Genomic DNA, 19057 nt, shown 5'->3' with positions numbered 1-19057 from the left:
AGCTCAGGGCGCCAGTGGGGTCAGCCCTCTGTGCTCCTCAGTTGCTCTGCTAACGTCATCCTCCCGCTCGAGAGTAAGAAAACCCAGGAAGAGAGGAACTTGGGTGAGGGGGAAGGAGGGGCCGCCCCTGAGTGGGATGGTCTCAGATGAAGGGGCTCCTCCAGGCGCAGGCGCAGGACAACCCTCAGGCCGGTGGGGCCAGCAGCGATTTGGGGCCCAGGCCCTGGACTGACCCAGCTCCAGACTGCCTCAGCCACGCCTTCCAGCCGGGATCTAGCACCAACAGACCCTCCCCCTGCACGGAATGCCCAGGGGTGCAGCAATCAGGGCTCCCCAGCACCCTGTTCTGGGCCAGGGCCCCTAGTCCTCTCCTGCTGGCCCAGGTTGCTCCTCTACGTCACCAGTGCCCACTCTTCTGCTGCCTGCTCCCGGCCTCTGAGTCCTCATCTGCAGACACTCCTGTCTGCGTTGGCTTGGTGAGCAGGTTGGGAGCATGGGTCTCTGTTGCCACCGTGTGCCAGAGACTCCGGGGGTTTATCCGCTATTACCCCACTCCCACGTGTATGCGCCACGGCCCTTGGAGGGCTGGGGGAAAAGCTTCGGAACAGAGTAACTGCTGGCGTCCAAGCCAGCCCAGCCTCTTTCTGGCTGACCACATTGAGGTCCGGCCATCTGTGCCACTTGGAACGACTCTGAGCCCTCAGCTGCACGTTCCCCACCAGGTGAGGGGGACCGGACCCTTGTCCTGCAGCCCGAGTGGCTTCCATGAGGAGCCCTGGGCCGAGGGCCAACCTCAACCTGGCCTTGGCGTCCAGCAGGAGGGCCCGAGGGGCAGGAGCTGGGAGTGCATGGAGGCGGTGGGTGCATTGTGCCCAGGTACCCTGCTCTCTGCCGTGTCAGCTGCTCCTGGGAAGGGCCCTGGGTGCCCGTGCACTTCCCTCTCAGCTTGCAGGGAAACACTTCTAGAACTGGGCGGCCCGGGAGCGGGCGCGTGGGGACCTTACCACTCACCATCCTTGGCCACGTCCCCGATGGGGACACTGTGCTTCTGGGCCATGTACCCCAGGAAGGAGAAGACCACGAAGCCGGAGGAGAAGCTCGTCAGCGAGTTGACGGAGGTGGTGATGATGGCGTCTCTGCAGGAACAAGACACGCTGTCCCAGCCCGGCTGGGCGCCACTGCAATTTCCCGTCATTATTCGTAATTGGCTGTGTCTGGTGCGGGCGGCTGGGGGCGCTCCCCAGACAGGCAGGCCGGCCCCTCCTGTGACCCCAGAGCCTGTCCCAGGCTGCCCTGCGGGAGGGAGGCTGGCACCCGCTGACAGTGGTGAGTGTCCCACCTGCACCCCCCGCTGAGCAGCTCTGGGCACTGGCCACGCCCTGGCCAGGTCAGGCCTCCGGTGACCAGCCATCTGCGCTTGCCTGGGGACCAAGGGACTCTCTCCTGGGACTCTCGACTCAGCACTGATGGCGAGATGATCCCACAGGCAAAGCTAGGCTCGGGTGGGCAGCCCACTGACCACGGGGTCCCCACCCTGACCCACAGGGCTGCCAGGCAGGGCTTGGAGATGCCTCCCGGGGAACTTATTAAGATGCAGGTGCTGACGGGGTGGGTCTGGTGGGGCCCAGATGCTGTGTTTCCCCTACGTGCCTGGGGGCCCAGGGCTGCTGGCCCGGGGACCCCGCTCTGAGGGCCGAGAATTCAGAGCAGGGAGGAGGGGCTGCGGGGCCAGCCCTCTGGGGTGCCTGAGTGCAGGACCCTCACAGACTCAGATGGGCACAGGGTGGGCTCGGGAGCCGCTGTCTGGCCTGCCATCCAGACGCCAGCTCTGTGTGGACCCCTGGGTAGGGTCGGTCGGGCCATTCTGCTGCGCACACCGCCTTTGTATTTTTAACCGCATTTTTATCCTCATGATATGAAAGAAAACAAACACTGGCTCAAAGGTCAAGGAAGCAGTCCCGGAGGAAACCCCTTTCTCTGTCTTTAGAACGACATTTCGGGCCGGCAGGGGGCTGCAGGTCACTCAGGTCCTCCTGGGCCGGGCAGCGCCGGCGGGCAGGCTGCTGGGGCTCTGGGCACGTGGCACGGCCGTGCTCCCACCTGTCCTGGCGCTGAGTCTGCGGGGGGCTCCGTGGGGCCAGGGCGCGCCTGGGGCCCCCGCTCCCTCAGTGAAGGCCAGGTGGGGACACGCACAGGTCCTTCCTCGTGGGAGACAGGTGTGAGGAGCCTGACCCCGGATGCTGGGAGGATGGGGTGGCCAAGCCAGGCAGAGGAGGGGCCTCCTCCCAGGGAGGGGGCAGCGTCTTCCTGCCTCAAAGCCTCCCTTAAGCAGGAATGCGCGTTGGCCTGTCGCTTCCCTGTCTCATTTTCACGTGCGGTTAAGGGGCTGTAAGCACGGCTCCTGTCCCCTCCCCTCACCCAGGGGCACACCCGCCCGCCTGACGCCACAGGCCTCTCTCGGCCGGGACTCACCGGTAGCAGTTGTTGGTGAACTTATTATAACTGGAGAAGGCGATGAGCACCCCAAGGCCCACGCCCAGCGAGAAGCATATCTGGATGGCCGCATCTATCCAGACCTGCAGGAGCAGAGACAGAGTGAGCGCTCCCCACAAGGAGAGGTACCTGAGGGGAGACAGAGGGGGTGAGCGGCCCCCGAGGGGAGACAGAGGGGGGTGAGCGGCCCCCAAGGGGAGACATCCCTGAGAGGAGACAGAGCGGGGTGAGCGGCTCCCGAGGGGAGACAGAGGGGGTGAGCGGCCCCCAAGGGGAGACATCCCTGAGGGGAGACAGAGCGGGGTGAGCAGCCCCTGAGGGAAGAGACAGAGGGGATGAGTGGCCCCCGAGGGGAGACAGAGGGGGTGAGCGGCCCCCGAGGGGAGAGACAGAGGGGTAAGCGGCCCCCGAGGGGAGACAGAGCAGGGTAAGCGGCCCCCGTGGGGAGACAGAGGGGGTGAGTGGTCCCCGTGGGGAGAGGTCCCTGTGGGGGCATGGCCAGCCTGGGGAGAGGCAGGGTCGTGGATTGGGCCCTCAGTGCCACAGGCTCTGAGGAACAGAGTCACACTTAAACTTGGCATCACTGTCAGTGAGCGAACGTCACCTCAGGGAGTAAACCTGAGGGGCCTGAGGAGAAGGGGGCTGCGTCCTGGTGCAGGACCTGAGGTTACTTCATGGGCCCGTGCCCCGGGGAGAGCAGGCACCGTGACGGTGCTACAGGACATGGTGCCTCCGTTCCACACCCACCTCCCACCCCTCCTGCGGCAGCGTACGGCGAGCGCACGGGGAGCCCACCGCGGCACACGCAGAAAGGCCCATGGAGCCAGCGGTGGCTCCAAAGCTCTGCACTCGCTGGAGGTGGCACAGGCGCATCCCGGGCGGCTGACACATGACGAATGGGCCGTGCGGTCGACACTGGACCAAGGCGCTATTTCAGACTTCGGACACGACCTGCTCAGGTCAGGTGGTGCAGAGACCGCCCTACGACCCGGTGATGATGACGTGGGCGCCCCTGGGCCCTGCACAGCCTAGGGCGGCGATGAGGACAGCGGACACCCACCCTGGGGGAGCAGCCAGGCCCGCTGTGCGAAAAGTGGGGACGGGAGGGTCCTGGGGGCTGTTCCCAAAGTCCCCCAGCCTGAGATGAGGCCTGTGGGCCAGGTTCCCCAGCCGTGACTCCAGAGTCCCCAGCTGGGGGCACAGGGCAGCTGACCTGACCATGAGCCAGTGAGGGGGCTGGACACGGAGCCCTTACACCAGGACCAGGGGGGCTCAGTCCTTTGGGCAGCACTTCCAGAGGCTCTGGGTCACCCCAGCACTGAGGACAGGACGAGCAGGCGTTAGCTCGAGGCCTGGAGTGGCTGGGTGGGCAGGGGGTCCAGGTGCTGGTCGTTGGCCAGCAGGCTTCTGAAGGCAGGGGCTGGTGGCGTGGGGGGAGGGCGCTCCTGCCTCCTTGCAGTCCCAGGTCCTCTCAGTGGCCAGTGGTCACCCCAGAGCCTTTGCATGTGTGGGTCACTCACCCAGAGGCACCTCCCCGCCATCTGTCCAGGCCTCTGCTCACCGCTGCCCCAGGCCCCAGCCCGGGTCCTGCCCACAGCCCACCCTGAGACCCGCTGGGCAGCCTCTTGGGGCCGACCTAGACCGGCCCCCCATCCCAGGACAGCACAGTATCTGTCACAGCCCAGACCCCACTTGCCCGGCAAGGCGGCTCAAGAGCCGCAGATGAATGGCCAAGAGACTGGACCCCACCGAGGGCAGGGATGCTGACCTCAAAGAGGGTCCCTTCGTCCCCACGAAGACCTACAAACGGCCCAAATGGCCCTCAGGATGGAGTACCCTGCCGGTGATGGGAGGGACAGGAGCGGCTCTGCCCTCTGAGCTGGGGGCACAGGGGCCCAGCCTCTGGGCCCAAAGGCTCCCAGGAACCCAGCGGTTCCTGACTTTGTCCCTTCCTGCCCAAGCCGATGGGACGTTAGAGGAGGGGACACCCAGGGCACGCCTCACTGCCTGCCACCGACGCTTGTCATCCACCGTCCACAGTCTGCCTGTCTGCTACCTGCCATCCATCCACCTGAACTCTGCTGTCTCATCCGTCTGCCTAGCAACCTCTCCTGTGCCAACCTCTGGTCTCCACTTCCTTCTGCTTCACAGACACATCTGTTCACACGGTTGATAGCTGTTCTGCACATTCTTCCCCCTGACACCTGACTCTTCTCTGATTTCCGGGTCATGACCCACCTGGCCTTTGATGCCACAGCCACCTCCTCCCACCAGCACACCTCGCCCGCCACGGGCTTTCCTGAGGACGACACTCCGCTGACCCACCGGCGCCCGGGGCCTGGCTCTGCGGTGGGGCCCCGGGATCCCCACTGACCTCAGCTCCCCTAGCCATCCGTGTCCATCTCCCTTGGCTCCGTAGAGACACGTGTGTGGCTCTCATGGTCTCACGAGTCCTCCGTGAGCTGCCTGGCGGGCTCTACGGCTGCCCTCCCCTGTGCGCTGTGGGCCCGTGGCCATGGCGCCTTCCTCTCTCTGCTGCTCAGTGTCCGGCCTCTGCTCTGCAACTCCCCCTCCCCTGGGGCTCCTGGGGGCTCACAGCCTTGCCAACCTCCCCTTCTTCCACTTTGCTCCCATCGCCCACCCCTCTCCCCACTGTGGAACCTCCTCCTTCCCCATGAGTGCTGCCCCCGACTCACAGGCTGGCAGCGTCGGGGCCCCCACACCCCGGCCGGGACTGCTCCGCCCAGTGACCCAGCCTCCCTGGGCGGCTGTTGGGGCCCCATGTCTAGGCTGCTCCAGTGTGGTCCGCCTGGATTTCCAATGGCCCCTGCTCCCTCCAGTGACCACCCTCACCCCCGCTCTGCCTCCTTTTCCTCTCTCTCTTCCTCCCGCCCACCCCTCTTCCATTGCCCTGCCAAGTCCTGCTCTTTCAACCCAGGTGACGTCTCCCTTTGCTGAGGAACCTGCAGCCGGGCAGTGGACTTCGTCTGTCCACGAGATGGTCACATCACCACCTGTGTGGGCACCGGGGTGTCTGAATAAAAAGTCTGGCTCCCTGAGGTAGGCCTGGTTCATGCAAGCCAGCACCTCAGCCCAGCTCTGAGGATACGCTGTGGCCAGAGCTTGGGCTTCGGTCCAGCTGGGCGCCAACACCCTTGGGCACACTCTGGCGCCCCCACCCCCACCCTCAGGTGCTTGTCTGAGGACCCAGGAGGACTCCTCCAGGGAGTGGACGGCCCAGGTGAGGAGGTCGAGGGGCAGCTGCCCTGGCTTCTCCCTGCAGAGGCCAGGGCGACTCCTTCTCCTAATCCTCTTACCCTGGTCCCTTCAGCCCCATGCTGTGCCCACATGGTCCCTTCTCACCTGGACAGTGAACTCTGCTGGGCAGGGCAGGTGACCCCACGTGAAGCGTTTCCTGCCCAAGATGCAGAGAGAACAACGGCCCGACCTGCCAGCCCCGGAGGATGGGCCGAGAGCGGAGGGCGCACTCACCGAGGCCTCGCAGAGCCGATGGAAGTCCACGCTCAGGTACGCTCTGATGCCGTCCACGGCCCCCGGGAGAGTGATGCCTCGCAGGAGCAGCGCAAAGAGGACCACGTACGGCATGGTGGCCGTGATCCACACGACCTGGGGAGAGCACGCGTCGCCCGACCGCACCAGCCGCTGTGGGCAGGGCTGGGCTCAGGGCCCCCTGATGGCTTGTGCTCAGACAGAGGGCCTTGGATTGGTAAGCCCAGTGTCCCGACGTCAGCTCGGCAAATGCCCCCCGGAGTGGGCCCGCCCAGCACCCTCTTTCCTGTACGTCTCCCCAGGGATTGAAGCAGGGCAGTCTGGCAGGGCAGGGGCCCTCTGTCTGCATTTGGGCCATGGCTGTAGGCTCCAGTGGCGGGACTTCCGGTGCGTGAGAGTCGAGCGATCTGCGTCTCACTGACTGTGCGGATGTGCACTGGGGGTCAGGTGTGACAGACGGGCCCCGGGTCACAGGCAAGGGCAGAGCCGCTGGGGGCCTCCGGGCGCTGGGGCGTGGCTGCGAGTGCCGGCCCGAGCGGGGGTGCGTCTGGGCCATCGTTGCTTCGGGCACCCAGACAGTGACCGAAACACCCTCATCAGCACATATTTTGCTGTGATTCCCCTTGTGCTGAAGCCACCCTCCTGACACCATTCCCCAACCCACCACGGCCCCGTCCACTCCCCAGATGGCGAGCCCTGCCCCTCACCTTCCCGGACGTCTTCACCCCCTTCCACAGGCTGAAGTAGAGCAGGACGATGACCAGCACCAGGCAGGAGGTGAGCTGCCAGCGGGGAGGGCCCAGGTCATCGATGCCCTGGCTCTCGTGGAGGTGCAGCACGCCGCGCCTGCAGAGGGAGGGGGTGGGTCCCGGGGGCTGCCTCTCCACCCGGCGGCTGGCTGGCCCAGAGACCTGCCCTCCCCTGCTAGGCTCAGCAGCACCTGGCCTGATGGCCTGGGGACCCCTGTCCCCCGCTCCAGGAAGGCCAGGCCCCCAGCCCTAGTGGAGACACAGGCCTACCCTCTCTGTGAAGAGAAACAGGGAAATCCACAGCTACAGTTTAGAATTCAACATGCCTTTCATAGCGGCGGACAGAACAAGGTGAGGATAAGGATGCAGGAGCAGACACAACCTAGCTGACACGTCCACCCATCAACGGCACGCATGCATGCATGCTAAGTCGCTTCAGTCGTGTCCAACTCTGTGTGACCCCATGGACAGCAGCCCACTAGGCTCCTCTGTCCATGGGATTCTCTAGGCAAAAATACTGGAGTGGGTTGCCATTTCTTTCTCCAACCCATCAACGGCAGGATACACATTCTTTTTAAGTGTACGTGGAACACACAGGGATAAACCGTACACTGGGCGATAAGACAAACGTCAGTGTATTTAGAAATAACGAAGTTTTAAAATATGTTAGTTCAGCAAGTCAGACTTAAGTTACACGTCAGTAACAGAAATACATCTAGAAAATCTCCCAATATTTCAAAACCAAAGAACAAACTTCTAAGCATCTCCTGTGAGTCAAAGAAGAAATCACAAGGCAGACAAGGGGATACTTTAGTGAAAATGAAAACATAATGTATCAAACATGAGGGAGGCAGTTAAAGTGGTCTCTTAGAGGCTAGTTTGTAGCTTTAAATATATAGCTTTCTAACCATTCAATCCTAAAGGATATCAGTCCTGAATATTCACTGGAAGGACTGATGCTGAAGCTGAAGCTCCAATAATTTGGCCACCTGATGTGAAGAGCTGACTCGCTGGAAAAGACCCTGATGCTGGGAAAGACTGAAGGCGGGAGGCGAAGGGGGCGACAGAGGATGAGCTGGTTGGATGGCATCACCGACCCAACTGACGTGAGTTTGAGCAAGCTCTGGGAGATGAAGGACAGGGAAGCCTGGCGCACTGCAGTCCATGGGGTTGCAAAGTGTTGGACACGACTGAGCTACTGAACAGCAACAAATGTATATTAGAAAGTAGGTGAAGTTGGTTTTAAATTTAAGCGTTTATGGAGTTGGAGTTACATGGGCTTATTTTGGGGTTTCTGAAGTCTGCTTGCACTTCGTAGGACTTACAGCTTTACAACTTCGTGATTGTATTAATAGCTATCTTGGCCTTAATGGGAGCCCATCTGGCTTTATACAGTGAGTTTACATTCCAGAAAACCTTTTCAGACCTGACAGTCACTGGAGCTTGTCTCAGGGAAACTCAGTCTTCACTGCCAGTGGAATCACCTGGGGGTGTTCTTGGCACAGTTTAATAATTGATTGTGTCGTTAACGATCTTTGACTGCGTTGTAAACCTTCAAAGGCCGCGCCTCTGTCCTGGGGTCACCTCCAGATACGGTTGGACATCTGCTCCTGCTGACAGTCCTTCCCAGGGAGGGGCGGGCAGCCTTCCATCTCAAGCCTTCTCTTCCAGATGGGAGTTCCAAGCAGACTGCCCTGGTCAGCTCTTTTTTTAAAAATCCATTTATCACATATATTCTTTCCTTTTAGCATTCTTAATAATAAATCACTGACTGGTCAGTTTTTCCCCCTCTATTTTTCTTATCTGAAAATCCTTAAGATAAATCAAGTTTTTCCAGACCTCCCAAACAAAATGTGAAAGTGAAGAAAGTGTTAGTCACTCAGTCATGTCCGACTCTTTGCAACACCATGGACATAGCCCTCTGGGCTCCTCTGTCCGTGGAGTTCTCCAGCAAGAATACTAGAGTGGGTAGCCATGCCCTTCTGCTCCGTGTCCCCAGATGGCCTCACCTGGCACATTCCACATCTCTGACAGCTTTCTGAACGTTCTAAATGGCACCAAAATCCACCTTAGAACTGTAGAAAACAACCCGGCTTGGAAACTTAGCCGCGGTTTTGTTGGTGAAATGACAAACCCAGGTCTAGGGAGAGCCGTCTCCAGACACCTGTGAGTGGTGGGATGGGGGGGGCTGGGGGCGCCCCAGGGACTTGCCTGTCGCCACGTCTGCTCTCCCCTTCCTGGTGCAGGGCCCCCTCCCTCTCTCCTTCTGGTCCCTTCTCTCCCATCACAGGCTAACACTGAGGTCAAGGCTGGACCGGGTCAGGGCTCAGCGGGACCGCGGGGGAGCACGCGTGGAGCCCAGGCCTTGCCCTGTGGGTGAGAAGCTCCTAAGTTTGGGACCCGCGGCAATGAGCCGGCCAAGGGCAAGCTGCTCAGGGGGCGGAGCGACTGACGAAAGCTCTGCCATCCTTTCCTGGATGAATCTACCGCCTCTTGCTTGCTTGTAGCTCTGAGTCCTGACCACACACTCAGGTGACAGGGTACTGGGTCTGCGTTTCCCACGGGGATGCCCGCCCTGGCGTCTCTCAGGCGGATCTGATGGGGCCGACCCCAAGTGGACTGCCGTTTCCAGCCCTGCTCTGAAACCCACTGGCCGCTGCTGAGAGCTCCCGAGACCAGGCCCTCACCTCCCTGTTTTGGAGCCCCCTCCTCCAAGCAGGCAGGCATTCAGTAGCCCTTTGACCTCCCCATCACAGACACCCCTCCCCTCCTTCCAGACGCCTTCACCCGCTAATTCCAAACTACCAAAAGGAGTCTCTTATGAAAAACTAAACAGGTCCCACCGCACACCAGCTGCGTGCTAGCCACGCTGTTCCTGGAAACTCCTGAGGAAGGCCCTGGTCCCCTCTGGCAGCCCCACATCGCCCCCCACCTAAACCCTTGGCACTGTGTCCCTGCCCATCGCTGTGGCCTTCTGCAGCGGCCGGTCCTAGAGACACGTTCCCTACGTGGGGCCCCCAGAGCTGAGCACGAGACCCCAACTATCTGGACACACAACCTCAGACCCTAGACGCCCGCAGGTTCTGTGGACTCGCTGTCCCCTGGGCGGGGTCGTTGCGACACCCACACGACAGATGCTCACGGCTCCCGAGGGCTCGGTCCCACCCTGCACACCTGGGGTCTCACCCAGCTCCGCTGACTCTGTGGGACAGGGCCCACCCCTCAAGGACCACCCCGGGCCGCCGGCTGCTGATAAAAGGCGTCCTCTGGAAGCCCCTCTGCCAGCCGGGCAGCGGCTCTGCTCACACCCCCGGACGTGTGATCACCTCCTCCGGGACCGACTTTGTGACTTTCACAGTGCGATGGCCTTCGTGTTTATGCTCATGGTTTCCTACCTCAAAGCAAGTGTTGAAACTGTGCCCACCTGCGATTAAAACCGGAATTATATTTTGGGCTGAGGTTCAGTCTTCTACATTGTCGGTGGACTCATTTCCACCCAGAAACACAGCAGACTGTGCCCAACCAGGATTTTCCCAAAGGAAGATCGCAGCCACCGGGAACTCCAGGAGTCCGCGGCAGGCGCTGCGAATGCGCTTCTCAAGAGAAGTGGCCTCTGTCAGGACGTGGGGAAGGGCAGCTGACCCGGGGTTGGGGGGGCCTGTCCAGTTCCCCTTCCTGCGAGGTCTCCCCCCAGGAGCAGAGCTGAGCTGCTGGAGGTGGGGTCAGAAAAAGGCCCCTCGAGAGCCCTGGGAAGCGGGACGAGACACAGCCCAGGGGCAGCACAGGCCGGCGGGTGACCCGGGCCGGCGCCCTCCCCTCACACGGACGTTGGCCCCGAGGAGACCCCACTCACTCGAAGTACTCAGCGGCGGGCGTGGTCCTCGAGGTGCCGTTGGGGCCCGAGCTGGCGTTGGGGGCGCGGGCGTCCGAGCAGCGGGGGCTGTTCCAGGAGTGGTTGCAGTGCGTCCAGGGCAGTTCGGTGGTGAAGGAGGACAGCAGGTAGTGCAGCGCCCAGGCGATGATGACGTTGTAGAAGAAGCCGATGTACAGCGAGATGAGGATGGCCGTGTAGCCCACGCCTGGGGAGAGCGTGCCCGTCAGTGTCGCCCCGCCCCGCCCCCCACGGGATGCAGCTGCCCCGGGGCTTCCTGAAACCAGGCAGCGCCTCTAAGCACGTCAGGAGACGAGGGAGAGGGTGGGTCCCGCCGTCACTGAGGAGGGGCCACCCCCTCCCAGCACCATCCAAAGCCTACCAGACCTGCACGGCCAGTCAGGGACACCCCAATACAACCAGGTCACGTGCAGACACGTGGAGGAACCGAGGGCCACCTTGGCTGCCCACCACCACTCACAGCCAGTCAGGGTCGCCCAGGCTCGCAAAAAGTCACCTAGGACCACCCTGGGTCACCAGGGCAATTTGACCCAGGGGTATCCAGGGCCACCAGCCAAATAAAACCATCAGAAAAATTCACCACCACCCAGGGCCATCTAGGAAGACCCAAGGATACAAAACACCAAGTCAACGAAGGCCACCCAAAGCCACTCAGGGTCACCCAAGGACATCCCAGGCCACCCTGCCAATAGGGCCCTGAAGGCTGTCCAGGGTCACCCAGGAATACTCCGTGTCTCCCAGAGCCAAACAGGACCACTAACAGTCATGAAAGGATGGCCAGGATCTCCATGGTCGCCCCCAGCCTCCCGGGCTCATCCAGGACCAGCCAGGCCTCCAAGACAAGCCCCACCTAGCTGGGCTGCCTACAGCCACCTAAGGCCACTCATGGCCACCTCACTAACCATCCCTCCCCCAGCCCAGCCAGGGCAGACAGAGGCATCTGGGTCCACCCAACATCACCCAGGACCATGCTTGACCACGCAGAGCCCCCTGGGCCTGTCAGAGTGCCCTGTGCAGGGTCACAGGACCTGGAATTTGGGAGAGCCACTGAGGGGCTCCTGACCGCTGGGGCAGAACGGAGAGCCACGCAGTCTTTGGCGCCATGCCACCCTGACCATGGTGGACGGCTGGTGTGCAGTAAGGCCTCTGTCCTGTTCGGTGCTGGACAAGCACTGCTGCGTTCCGCTACTGTGGTTAAGTTTACCCAGCTCCACACAGACTTCCCTCATTTCCACATCCTTTCCTGGCTTTGCTGCTGGGACTGGCTTGGGCATCAATATGCTGGAAGCTCGTGGGCACCGGCCCGGTCCTGCCCGCCTGTGGCCAGGAGGAGCTTGTCTTCACGGTGACTTTTGCAGGGAGCGCGTTGGCTTGTTTTTTGTGGGTCTGGCCCTCCTTGTTTGTTGTTGTTCAATTATTAAGTCATGTCTGACTCTCTCAGACCCCACGGTTGAGCACGCCCGGCTCCTCTGTCCTTCACCATCTCCCAGAGTTTGCTCAGGTTCATGTCCATGGAGTCGGTGATGCCATCCAACCATCTCTGCTTCCCCCTTCTCCTCCTGTCCTCAATCTTTCCCAGCATCAGGGTATTTTCCAATGAGTTGGCCCTTCACATCAGGTGGCCAAAGTACCGGAGCTTCAGCTTTAGCATTAGTCCTTCCAGTGAATATTCAGGACTGATTTCCTTTAGGATGGACTGGTTTGATCTCCTTCCTGTCCAAGGGTCTCTCAAGCATCAATTCTTTGGTGCTCAGCCTTCCTTATGGTCCAACTCTTACATCCGTACATGACTACTGGGAAAGCCATAGCTTTGACTATAGGGACTTTTTAGGCAAAGTGATCTCGTTGCTTTTCAATAAGCTGTCTTGGTTTGTCATAGGTTTTCTGACCCTTAGGAGAAGCTATTTTCCTGCTCAGGACACTTCATTAAAACTCTCTTCCTACCCTGAAAGCAGATAGAGAGTGACTCCAGGTTACTTACGCGCAGACATTAAACAGCTCTAGTATCAGGAATGATTCCCCTGGTGGCTCAGCGGTAAAGAATCTGCCTGCAATGCAGGAGCCACAGGAGACTTGGGTTTCGTCCCTGGGTCAGGAAGATCTCCTGGAGAAGGAAATGGAAGCCCACTCCAGTGTTCTTGACGGGAAAATCCCGCGGACAGGGGAGCCTGGCGGGCTATATACAGTCCTTGGGGGCACAGAGTCAGACACGACTGGAGTGACTCAGCACATGGCACAGACAGGTCCTGGAACACGGCCCTTCTTGGAAGACATGCTCAGCAGCAGGAAGGCCTCCTCTGGGGTGGACCCCGTCCTTGGGGAATAACTCCTCACTGCACGTCTGTCCCCTGCGCTCCTCGGGAGAAGCTGGCTCACGGTGGACTCGTCCGGCAGCCGCAGAGTCGGGCAGCCGTGGCTTCCGAGTGCCTCTCATAAGCTTCCTGGCCATGAACTGGCTGTGGGTGGCTGCTGGAAATCTCTGGAAGGTGACAACTCTGTACACCAAATCCTCCGCTTGTGGCTTGGGGAACTCAGAGCCGCCTTTGACCAAACGCCAGAGCAGATCCAGCCCCGTGTCCCAGGGAGAGAGGCCTGAGCCTCTAGTCCTTCTGACCCCAGGGCTGCGTGCACAGCCAGCCCCCAGGCGGGCCAGGTTGCTCACGGTCACAGCAGAGTGACGAGGGCTCCTGGGGCTGACGCGGCTCGCAGGAGACGTGGGCTTTGCCCCCAGCAGCAGCACAGCTGCCCGGAGGCAGAAGGGCGGCAGATAGGGAAACAGAAGGCAGATCGATAGACGCGGTAAGTCAGGTAGGCAGGCGGATGATAGACGGCTGATACGTGACAGCCAGACAGGTGACAGACAGATGACAGGCAGACCCGTGGATAGAGTGATGGATGGGCACACAGGTGGGAGACAGACAGCGCTATGGGTTGGACTGTGGCCTCCAAAACCCATTTGTCGAAGTTTTAGTAATCCCCAGTATTTCAGAATGTGATCTTACTGAAGGCAGAGTCTTTACAGAGGAAAATCAAGTCAGGGTGGGCCCTAGTTCACTGCGACTGATGTCCCCATAAAAAGGGAAGCCTGGATGAAGAGATACCCATGAAGACGCAGGGAGAAGACGGCCCCCCACGACCCCAGGAGCGAGGCTGGGAGCAGGCCCGCCCCTCCCCCCGGCCTCAGAAGGAACCAACCAGCACCCTTGAGTTCAGACCTTGGAACTTCGACACAACAAACATCTGTTATTTAAGCCACTCTGTTTGTGGCGCTCTGTATGACAGCCCCAGCAAACTAACCTAGATGACAGACAGTAGACCACAGAACTAGGGACAGGAGGCTGTTATCTTTTCTACCGTGTTAGCACTTTGACGAAACACCACCACCCAGGAACTGCAGGCTGCGAGCAAGGACACACACTCGCAAACCCTCGGTCATGACAGGTCTTTAGAGCAGGACCGGCATTAAAAGGGTGTGTTCAAGGGCCCAGACACCCAGCAAAGCAGCACAGGATACACACCGCTGGGGCTGACCTGCTGTGCAATCACCCCAGCCGTGGCCCGCCCCCGCCACGGCCCCGGCCCACGCCCCTACCCCATGCCCCGCCCTGGTCCACACTCTGCCCTAGTCCACACCCCTACCCCACGCCCCGCCCCCGTCACGCCCCTACCCCATATCCTGCCCCCGCCCCCGCGGCCTACGCCCCGCCCTGGTCCACGCTCTGCCCTAGTCCACGCCCCTACCCCACGCCCCGCCCCCGTCACGCCCCTACCCCATGTCCGGCCCCCAGCCCCCGCCACGCCCCCGCCTCGCCCCCCTCCCTGGCCACACCATGCCCCCGCCCCGCCCCGCCCCGCCCCAGCCCCGTCCCTACCCCATGTCCCGCCCCTGCTCCACGCCCCACGCCGGCCCACACCCCGCCCTGGTCCACATCCCACCCCGCCCCACGCCCCGCCCCGGTCCACACCCTGGCCCACACCCCGCCCCGCCCTAGCCCACGCCCCTGCCCTCCGCCCCGGCCCACGCCCCACCCCTCCCCATGCCAGCCAACCCCGGACCCTGGCCCACACTCTGCCAGGCACGTGGGGCGTCCCCGCCCGTTACCTCTCAGGATGGGGCAGATCTTCCAGACGCCTGCAGCCCCCTCTCTGTTGAACTGCCCGAGGGCCAGCTCCATGTAGAACAGCGGCACGCCGGCGACGACCATGAAGAACAGGTAGGGGACCAGGAAGGCGCCTGGGGACGCGACAGCACACTCAGCCTGGACCCGAGGACGCGCCAGCCCGGCGTCATCCCAGCAAGCGCGCCGCCGTCCGCGCGCGTCCCGGCACGACCGCTGTAACCCTTCTTCGAAGCTCCGCGCAGGCTGGGGGCTGGGCCTCCTGCGTCTGTGCCTGGCTCCCGCTGTCACCGCACCCTGACACACCCCTCTGGGGACCGCGGTCACCCCCTGTCCGCAGGTACCCGCAGGCCCCGAGAGCAGAGCGGACCAGCCCAGCCCGGGGCGGCTCTGCTCCTCACTGCTGTCTGCTCTCCGCCTGCCCAGCCCTGGGTCCCCTCTCTCTCCTCCATGGGGATGTCTGTCCTCGTGAGCCGTGCATCCTTGGGGTCCAACGCAGCCTGGCCCCCAGGACGCCAGCCTGCCTCCGTCGGGGCTGCAGCAGAGCTCTCTGCTGGCAGGTGCCGCCCCCGGCTGGGGTCTCTCCAGGCTACGGCACTGAGCACAGAGATCGGGGCCCCACCAGCTCAGCCGTCTTCAGCCGATTCGCTCTGCCTCATGGGAGGTTGGTTCTGCCATGGCTCTTCCGGTGTTTTGCCGGCGGGGGAGGCAGGGAGACCCCACAGGGCTGCCTGTCTTGGGTCGACTTCTGTACCTGCTCAGAAATGCCCAGCTGCTCATGGGCAGGCCCTCCCCAAGGAAGTTTCCCGAAGCCCCGAATGCGGGGCATGGAGTGACCCCGATGGGGTGGCACCGTCTAGGAGACTCACAGGAAACGAGCACCAATCTAACTGGCTTCTCAACTTGGACTCTGGGGGGGTGACCTGGGCCCATTTCTTAGTTTTCTGCCTTGAATGCAGATGGAGCAGTTCTAGGGCTGGCTGTGCAGGGGAGGCGGGGCCGGGGAGGGGCGGAGACACATTCCCTGGACATCCTGGGGCTCCAAGCACAGGGGCTGCCGCACACTTTGTGAGCACTGGGCAGGCTGGTCAAAGAAGCCGTTCTCCAGGCCTTGGAGAATTTTCTTTTCCAAAGTGATGGCCACTTTGGGAAGCAGAAGGCAGAGTCACGGTGCCTCCAGCCACGCCCCTGCTTTCCTGGCCTCGGCGTCCTCCCGGACAGAACCAGCAGGGGAGGAGACCATTCTGAGTGCTACCACGCAAGGTTCCGGGACGTCCATGCGCTCCGCTCCGCCGCGTCCCCCCGGAGCCCGGCCTCCAGCGCCCTCGGGGCCCCAGGCAGGAGGGCAGAAGGCAGGTGGACAGACTCACCCCCGCCGTTTTTGTAGCACAGGTATGGGAACCGCCAGACGTTGGCCAGGTCCACGGCGAAGCCGATCACGGAGAGGAGGAAGTCGGCCTTCTTGCTCCAGGTCTCCCGATCCTGGGCCTCCGTGGGGCTCTGCGGGGGGTTGAGGAGGGTGGAGTTCGTGAGCTGCACCCCGTTTTGCTCCTTGACCAGGACGAGTTCCACCGCCTTCGGGCCCATGGCATTGGCCTCCTTGGCCGGAGCCACCACGGAAGACATGTGGGCCACAGAGCACCTGCCCTCACTCATGGCCTCCTGGACTCAGGAACCTGTACTTCCGCCCTCTGGGTCTTCAGCCAGCATGAAAGATAAACACACACAGGGATGCACAGGTTTAGCAGCCAGAAGTGTGGTGCACCGGGCAGCGTGGGCAGGGAGGGGTGGCTTTCCAGACGTTTCTGTGGGGGCAGAACACAAGCTGTCCCAGCACCTAAGGAGACAGAGCTGGGATGAGCAGATGACCTGCGCTCCTCGTGGGGCTGGGAGACAGGCCATGGGGACCTCAGGCCCCAGCCCTGCTCCCCCTCCCCTAGTCCATTCCGTAACCTGCAGGGTGACATCGCCTCTAATGTGGTTTCAGTCATAACGCAAGAGGCTACCTCCACGCTCTCCCCTCTGCCGTCGTAATGTGACGATCTTCAAATGGCTTCCCACAACAGTGCACACGCGTTCTTTACACTCAGCAACCAAAGTCAGAGGCAAAATTTTAAAACCAGGGTCACCCACAGGAATTCAGAGTTTCAAAGTAGTGATTACAAAAGCCTCCTTCAAGGAACGGCTGCATGTCCACATCCACTGCGGGCCCTGGACGGCCCAGGCAGGGATGGGAGCTCACAGGACTAGTTTCCGCATGGAGCGCTTCATCTGGGAAATCACCTCCTAGTCACCTTCACGACACTCTGGGCAGTGCAATCAGGGAAGACGGAAGAAATCACACAGTCACGCCGGAGGGCGAGGTGGGCCCTCAAGGCTGTGGGCAGCTTCAAACATGACTTCTGGCGTCTGGGTGTTTCAACTGCACACGCTCGCAGGTGTGCGCGCGCACGCACACACACACACACACACACACACACACTCTCTGAAGCAGAAGGCAGCAGGAGGCAGCGGAAACGGGGTGACTTTCCTCTGCATCCGAGTTTGAACAGAAACTCACAACACGACTCATCACAGCACGTTCCTGAGACGAATGAAAAGCACAGAAGGGACTTGGGGGAGGAGCAGAGGAACTGGCCTGCAGCACCGTCCAGGGGCGCGGGCAGGGCTCGCGCAGACCCCAGCGGACTGCTCTGACGGCAGCCCTCGAGGGCGGGCCGGAGACCACCTGCTGGGGACTCCCGGCTCAGCATGTGGGGTGAGCCCACCTCATGCCTGAAGCCACGGCCTCACAGGCCAGCTTTGGGTACAGAAAGCAAAACGTGCTGCTTGGGCAGCGTGGTTCTGAGCCCAGGACAGAAGCAGAGCTGCAGTCTGCCCTACAGCCAGCCTGGATGCCCAGAGCCTGCACACACCCCCACCTTCCCGGGCATCCTGCCCCATCTTAGACAGCAAAGACTAAGCCCTGCGAGAAGCCACACAGAAAATCACCCGGGTTGGATCTGGGGGCCGCTTGCCCAAGTGGTCCCCACCAGGCACAGGTCTAGTTCAACAGGGAGCAAGCAGCCCCCAGTCTCACAGGGCCAGCTGGGCAGGGAAGCCAGGGCCAGCCGCCCCCTGCCCAGCGCCCTCTCCTAGCCTGGGGCAGGGCAGGGGCAGGGGACACCGGGACGCACACACAATCCCCGCGCCCCGTCTCAGGCTCACACCTCTCGGCCACCTCACCTTCAGATGGGCAGCTGCCCTGTTGCAGAGCGCTATGCATCCCAACTGTCGGCTACTGTTACCTGTGGCCTCCCCCGCACCCCGCCCCGACAGTTCCTGCCCGGGCCCCGCGCCCTCGGCCTCAGACTTCAGGGGACGCCGGTGCGCGGCGCGGGCCACAGGGGTGGCCCGGACTCACCTGCGCGCCCGGCCTCTGCGCCGCTGGAGACCCGCCACCCGGCGTCCGCCAAAGCTCCAGCTCCGGGCCCGCGGCGCTCAGGGCTCTTATCTTGTCGCCGGGACCCGCCCCGCCGGCCGACGGGGGCGCCCGCCCACCCTGGCTCCGCCTCCGGGCCGCCCCGGGTGGGCGGAGGGTGAGCGGGGCCGCGCCCCGCGCCCCGGCACCCCGCCCCCGGGAACCCCTGCAGAGTCGGGGCTGCGGCGCCAGTCCCCCGCCCGCAGCGCGTTGTGCCAGCGCTCCTGGGGCCTGGGGCGCGTGGGACCCGGGACGCCTCTGGTCCCAGGCCTCGCAAGACCAAGTGTGAAAGTCGCTCAGTGTGTCCGACTCTTTGCGACCCCACGGACTATACAGTGCTTGGAATTCTTCAGACCAGAATACTGGAGTGGGTGGCCGTTCCCTTCTCCAGGAAGGGCTCTTTTCCGTGTCCTTCCCACCCCAGCTTGCACCCCAGAGCTGCCCCGAGCACCGGCATCTGCTTGGAGCTTGGGGCTCCCTCGGCCCACCCACTGCTCCGCCCCAGTGAAGCCCGGGAAGGGCAGTTGCGACGGGAAGGAGGTGCGCGGCGGGCGGGGATCGAGGCGGGTCTTGCCTCCCTCCGCTTCCTCTCCTCCATGCCACCTCCACCCTGACGCTGTACCCACCCCGCTCCCCAGACCAGTCGTCTGGAACTCTCTCGTCGGTTCCGTCGCCTCCTCCCCCCGCAGCCGCCCCTCCCGAGGTCTCTCTGGGGCTCTGGGGACATCTCCCTGACCAGGAGCTGGGGCGGCTTGGGAGCGGGGGTCCTGCCGCGACCCCGGCCTCGCCCTGGTGGGCAGTTTCAGACCCCGCCCGGTCTCCGTCCTCTCTCCTC

General features: G+C 62.4%; 1 protein-coding gene across 1 annotated transcript in view; it reads right to left on the bottom strand.

The window, feature by feature from the left end:
- The window catches only part of SLC6A3 (solute carrier family 6 member 3), a 34436-nt gene extending 16197 nt beyond the window's left edge, over positions 1 to 18239 (bottom strand). Inside the window, exons 1-8 of the mRNA XM_070774889.1 lie at positions 18166 to 18239; positions 16133 to 16459; positions 14747 to 14878; positions 10606 to 10831; positions 6711 to 6849; positions 5986 to 6120; positions 2473 to 2576; positions 1012 to 1136 (exon numbers count right to left, since the gene is read on the bottom strand). Coding sequence (XP_070630990.1) covers positions 1012 to 1136; positions 2473 to 2576; positions 5986 to 6120; positions 6711 to 6849; positions 10606 to 10831; positions 14747 to 14878; positions 16133 to 16418 — 1147 coding nt within the window. The 5' untranslated portion in view covers positions 16419 to 16459; positions 18166 to 18239. The remainder of the gene's footprint in view (positions 1 to 1011; positions 1137 to 2472; positions 2577 to 5985; positions 6121 to 6710; positions 6850 to 10605; positions 10832 to 14746; positions 14879 to 16132; positions 16460 to 18165) is intronic.
- Positions 18240 to 19057: the final 818 nt, after the last annotated feature.

The sequence above is a fragment of the Bos indicus genome, chromosome 20 (genome assembly GCF_029378745.1).
Source record: "Bos indicus isolate NIAB-ARS_2022 breed Sahiwal x Tharparkar chromosome 20, NIAB-ARS_B.indTharparkar_mat_pri_1.0, whole genome shotgun sequence".
Taxonomy (NCBI): Eukaryota; Metazoa; Chordata; class Mammalia; order Artiodactyla; family Bovidae; genus Bos; species Bos indicus.
Note: the sequence above shows the minus strand (reverse complement) of the source record. Positions and strands in the feature narration are given on the sequence as shown.